The following is a 6,000-nucleotide window of genomic DNA, read 5'->3' on the forward strand; positions in this document are numbered from 1 at the left end:
TTCATACAAGAACAACGTGGTACCTAGAGTTGAACAATCTGAGTCAGACTAAAGGGGCTATTTTCATCCTTTTCGTATTAGATTTTGGCATTTGCATTTTTAATTTTATGTACTATTTATTTTATATTGTACCATTTTATACTGACCTGACAGTACAGCCAGTATTTCTGTTTTTATAAGGATGATACCTTAAAGATTCAAAAATTTAAAAGTGTCCAGCAGCCAAAGATTATTTGACTACAACAACAAAAAAATTAATGACATTGCAGAGTTGTCAGATTATACTTTCAAACTAGAAAATAGCTCAGCATTTATTACTTTGTTTATTATCTCATATTACAGACAATGTGCCCTGTGTGTTTGGATCGTCTGAAGAACATGATCTTCCTTTGTGGCCATGGGACATGCCAGCTCTGCGGAGACCGGATGAGTGAATGTCCCATCTGTCGAAAAGCTATCGAACGGAGGATTCTTTTGTATTAACTAAGAAACCCCCTGTGTTCTGTTAGCTAAAATATTTTGGCCATGAGATCTTAGTGAGCTTTTCAAGCTAGTTGGAGGTTCTAATGAATTACTTTTTAATTTCATAGTTTCTTTGCTAGAGTGTAATTAGACTCTAAACGTACCAGAACAACTACAACAAGAAACTCTACAAAACAGTGTTTGAAGCTGTGTATTTTTTGTTTTCCTTTCAATTGAAACATCAAATCCATGTAATTCATATATAATTTGCCTTCTGCATCTAAGGGAGAAAGTCCTTTAAGCATCTCCTGTTATTTTTTGTTTTCATTGCATTTTCTCTCACAGTTTATAAACATTAGACTTCAAAAGATATACTTCCTTATGGTCAGCTGTCTTTCAGTTTATCATGATTTTTACAGTGAGTTGACACAGGTACCCAGAAAGGTCATGCATCATATGAAAGGTGCAAGTCAAACTATTGTGTTTCATATATTAAATGATAAAATTATAGTACAAGTTCTGCATGATTAAAAGAATACTGAAGCGAGGATTCTCCTTATAAGGTTACTTAAAATTATCCAAATGATTGTCTCTAAATTCTCAGAGTAAATGAAGATACAAAATGAGAGAATAGTGACTTTGCATTTAACTTATTTTCTGGATTCAAAGGAAAATTGTTTCACTTGTTTCAAAATGACTGAGACATGAAAAGGAAAACTAAGCAGTCACAGTGGGGAACTGAAGGCAGGGCGGGTGGGGGCATCCAATAAAAGTGCTTTTATTGGATAAAAAGAAAAACTGTTATAATTGCCCTTGTTACATTAATTTGTACACTGTTCAGCCAGCTTGTGAAAAACTGACGGTGAAAAACGGGCCTCAGTTTCCCCTGTGGTCACTTACTCAGGCTTGATCTGACCAGTGAAATGGTGTTGCCCTGTTTGGGCCCCGGGGTTCAGTTTACCTTTCCCAAAGTGCTGAGTAGCAGGAACCCGGGAAGGGAAAAGCGCCGTCCTCAGTGAGGCGATGGCCTTTCTCCTCTGCGTCAGTTCTGCCACCGTCACTGTTTCTGTCTTCCTCAGAGGCCTCGCTTCCATCATCTTTTAGATAGTAGAACTGACTATAAATAAAACAGTCTCTCATCATACCTAACAATGGGGATATTATTTAACCTGTCAGCAATATCCAAGACCTTGTAAATAACTGATGATAGACACTGAATTTAGAAAGAATGACTAGGACATTTACAGAAATATGTCTGATTATCTGTGTTTTTGTTTTGTTTTACTCTGGAGCATCTAATTATTTTTTTCTCTTTCAACATCTGGAATGAATATACACATAAGTGTTTTGGGGTTCATTGCTGCTAGATTATACAAATATCACCTGTTTACAGTAGTATCTACTATATGTGTATAAGTTGACTCCTAAGGATAAGTATCTTTTTTGTGGGTTTTTTCCCCTTTGACTCTGGTTCTTATTTCATTTCTCCTGCTGCAACAATTAAATTTGAAAGTACAAGGTCTCTAGCCCTCATAATACCATGTTTCTGGCTCATTAATGCCTGCTGCCTCTGCAAGCCCTGGTGAGAGCAATGGTGCACTTTGCTGCCTTTCTAGTCTCGGTAATTCCATATCTGTGTTTAGTGGAGTGACTTACCATTTAGAACAGTACAAATTTTTATAAATTTTAAATTTGAAAATTTATATTGACTCTACTCAGTTACCTAATAACAGGCTACTGAGGCTGTTGTTGAAGCCATATTTTGAAGTTATAAAAAGAACATCTGTCCAGTGATGTTCACATAGAGAGACAAGACTATTTTCTTTCAGATCTGTAAACAGTGTCAGTCAGGGTTTTCCTCCGTGTGCTGCCCATTTCTTTTCCACAAGGCCGACTAAGGAGGGAGCACTGGCTGACTCGTGCTTAGCGTGACCAACCAGAGAATTGTATAGTCCGGAGCTTTACTTCACTTATTGTTATAGGTCTTCTGAGCTACAGTGCTTAAGCTTACATCCCTAAAAGGCAGTTTCATCTTCCAGACTAGCTTATTTCCTCCATATTAAAAATATAATACCCTGTAAACTATTATAAAAGTCACAAAGTCACTGTAACTGTAGTGGTGTACACTTGTGGATTTTCTCCATTTGTACCACTTTGAAATTTGTCTAGTGAAAAGCAAATGTTTTTTCATTCGTGTTTTTAAGCACCTGAAAAAAATTTTAAATTTATTTTTGGTTTGTGAGAGAGAATAAGTTTAAGAGCATCATTTTTTAAGTGACTTTCCTCTAATTCTATGAAATGGCTACCTCTTATCATACGTCTCAGCAGTACTCCCAGTTAGGACGTGTCCTTGTCATGATCATCTTTTTATCTTGTGCCTCGAAGGAGCTTTTGCTTTTCCTAGAATCGTTAGGAAAAAAAAAAAAAACACCACCACCAAAACTGTCATGCATTCACTCAAAAACGTATTTATTGGGCTTCAGGAGCAAGATATACACGGTGGAAAAATTGTCATCTTCTAAGCACATACAGAATTTATCATGCAGCCATTGCGTATTTGAAGTATTCTTTTCAAAAAGAAGGGATCTAAAGATACTGATAGCATTTCTTCCTAATGTTTTGGAAGAGCTGTCATTAGGGTTCCCTCTCTGTACCCTCTCACCTCTACCATATTTTTTCTTTTATTCTAATATTGTCAGCTTTGTGACCCAAAATATACACACAACTTAACCAGATGGTGCTATTCTAATAGTTTTTCTTCCCATAATTTAACATTGCTGTTTAAACTATAAACATATTTCATTTTGTTGGGAGCAAGGAAGTTTTTCAAGAGAAGGTCATTTTGTATTAGTATTGGAATATTATATTACATAAGTGTTTTAGTTTAGCTGGCCAAATTATGCTTGATTGTAAATTTAAACATTGCAGATTGACTATCTAGCTACTGAGGCACAAAATTAATTGATAATGTTGAAGATAACTTTCTTAAATTTATGTCTTTGATGGCTTTAGCCTGTAAGAGCATTTAGCAAATTGCAATGCATGCTGCTTAAGATGTGTCCAATTCAAATTTCAAAGCTTGCTAGGTCATTTTTACGTGGCAGAAATAGCTGGTCTTGTATTGTAGTGTAATGTGTTGCCCAATGCTGTTTTTTGTTTATTGTGAATTTTGGACCCTTTTGGACTAAGAATTATTTAAACTTATGAACTTGGAGAATTGGTGATGGAATTGGATAGAGGGGATGATAGGGATTGCAGCAAGTAGAAAAAGAAAAGTCAGTTTTTGAGTTTAGAGAAAAATGGAGATCATGTAGATTTTACCAAAGCAGTAACTGTAGAAGTATATTCACCTTTCTCATTTTGCAAATTGAAACTGTACCCCCCAAGCAGCAGTCCTCTTCTCCCTCCTCCAGTGGAGTAGCATTTTGATTAAATATAAATGGAGAAACACCTGAATATCTTAAGAGTTTATATTTGCAAGACCTACAGTGATGGTGAATAATCAAGTTTGGGGAAGACAGAATTTCTCTTCTCCCTCCCAGTCATCATCAGTCGTAATTGAGTAGGTTTTAAATATCTGTTAATTAGAAGGATTTATTTCATTTTGAGTCAGAGGGGAGAAGCACACTTTTTAAACATTGTAATTAGGTTAGCTTTGAATTTATACTAATTGACAAGGTATTAGAACTTCACAAATTTTATGTGCCTTGTTGTTGAAAATGTCAGTTTTATTTAAGTCTACTTTTAACTGTTTTCAAGATGTTTTTTTCCTCTCAAAAAGGCATCTTAATTTTATTTGCTTGAGTATTATAATAGGAATACTTACTGATATTACTTGATGAATCATGTATAGCCTTGGAACCTTTACATAGATGTAAAACTATAACAGTATTAATTACAGTTGTACTTCTTTAAAACACTAACATTGAGGAAAAGCTATTTAATGCTGTCTCATGTATACATTGCTTTGCTACAGCGAGGGGGACATTTTAGGTTGAGCTTCAGTTTGCTGGTAAGTGGCTGGTAGTGGGTGAAACTAGAGCATAAAGATATGAAGTAGATAGTAGAACTGGTGAGTTAAAGTGTAAGCTGCTGCATGGGTACGTTCTGCCTCCTTTTCTGCCGGAGTGTTTTCCAGTGTTTATTCATATTTGTGACTAAGGAGGAGATGGAAACCTGAGGTTAAAAATGGAGATTTTTATTTTGTTGAGGAAGCAAAGATGACTTGCCACATCAATTTGGTGCCTAAATCCGTAACTGCAAGTTACAATTAATAATGAAATGGTTAAGAGATAATATTGGTGAATATTTTTTTTTCTTGTGCAGTCTATTTAGTTTTGTTTCATAAACATGACTTCTTCCCTCCAAAAAGCAAAATGGTCTTGTAATTTTCTATAGAATAAACAAATGTGCCATTTTGTCTGAAATCAATAATTTCAGGAAGTTATTGAAAGTTCTGACTCAGGGCTTTTTAACAGTTTAAGCAATTGTTAGTTATATTTTGGGAAAATCCATCTACATAATTCTTCAGTGCCTTGAAAGAATTATTAACTTGGCAGCACTACTAAAACTTTATAGAAGGTGGTCTTTGGTATGCATTTGTCATCATACACACATTGATAAGTTGTATTTCTTAGCCCATGTAATAGCGATACTGCTTGTGTGCTGGGTTTGGGTAATTCTTTAAAGGAAGTTTTCTTAGATTTGCACTTGATCATCTTTTTTAATGGATTATTTATGGCCATGACACTGTTACCAGGAAAGTACTTCTATGTTAAGTCATTATGCCAAGTCCTGTATCAGTAGCACCTGGGAAGAGGAGCTAGAATTCATACCTTTTGCTATTTTAGCAAAAAAGGAGAATCTGTTTGGAAAACAGATTGTCTTCCCCTCAAATGAAAAGAAGACCTTTTGTTTAAATGATTCGGTTAAAAAAACTTCTTTTTAAGAAAATCATGAATTGCATGACACTCTTTAACGCTGGTCTTACTTAGACTGAATCCACAGAATTTTCTGTTCAGTGAACTTGTGTCATTCTAGATACATTATATTTAGTGATAGAAGGCAGTTTAATTGACTCATAGCAGTGATTTGCTTTATATTTTTTCCAGTGTTTTTTAGCTTTCATTTGATTAAAGTCTTGTTTGTGAATATAGTTTTTGTATGGCAAATGATTCTCATTTATTAGCTTTCTCTTAAAAAGTGCTTAGCAAGAGCTAAGCTTTTAAAAATAAATGCAAACATTTACCATTAATAAAGTGTATGATGTAATATCATTATGTAATGCTTTTCGCTGATCTTTTAAAACTATTCTCCTTAGATGTATACATGAATTTTGATTCTTTATGGCATTTGAAAACAAATCTCAATACATCAAATATTTTTATTGGGAAGGAAATGATCATGTCTTTGAGAAACAAGGAACTATATCTCCAACTCTATACAAGACATGGGTGCTCATGTCTAGAAGGCTGTCATTGCAATTGTTTACATTTAAGGTACCTCTCTATCAATGGGGCCAAAGGTTTTCCTATTTTA

General features: G+C 34.7%; 1 protein-coding gene across 1 annotated transcript in view; it reads left to right on the forward strand.

Moving 5' to 3' along the window:
• Positions 1–5,738, forward strand: part of MIB1 (mindbomb E3 ubiquitin protein ligase 1) — a 95,458-nt gene extending 89,720 nt beyond the window's left edge. The window contains exon 21 of the mRNA XM_010828915.1: positions 343–5,738. Within this exon, the coding sequence (XP_010827217.1) occupies positions 343–483 (141 nt within the window). The 3' untranslated portion in view covers positions 484–5,738. The remainder of the gene's footprint in view (positions 1–342) is intronic.
• Positions 5,739–6,000: the final 262 nt, after the last annotated feature.

This window comes from Bison bison, unplaced genomic scaffold (genome assembly GCF_000754665.1).
Source record: "Bison bison bison isolate TAMUID 2011002044 unplaced genomic scaffold, Bison_UMD1.0 scf7180017864498, whole genome shotgun sequence".
NCBI classification, from domain to species: Eukaryota; Metazoa; Chordata; class Mammalia; order Artiodactyla; family Bovidae; genus Bison; species Bison bison.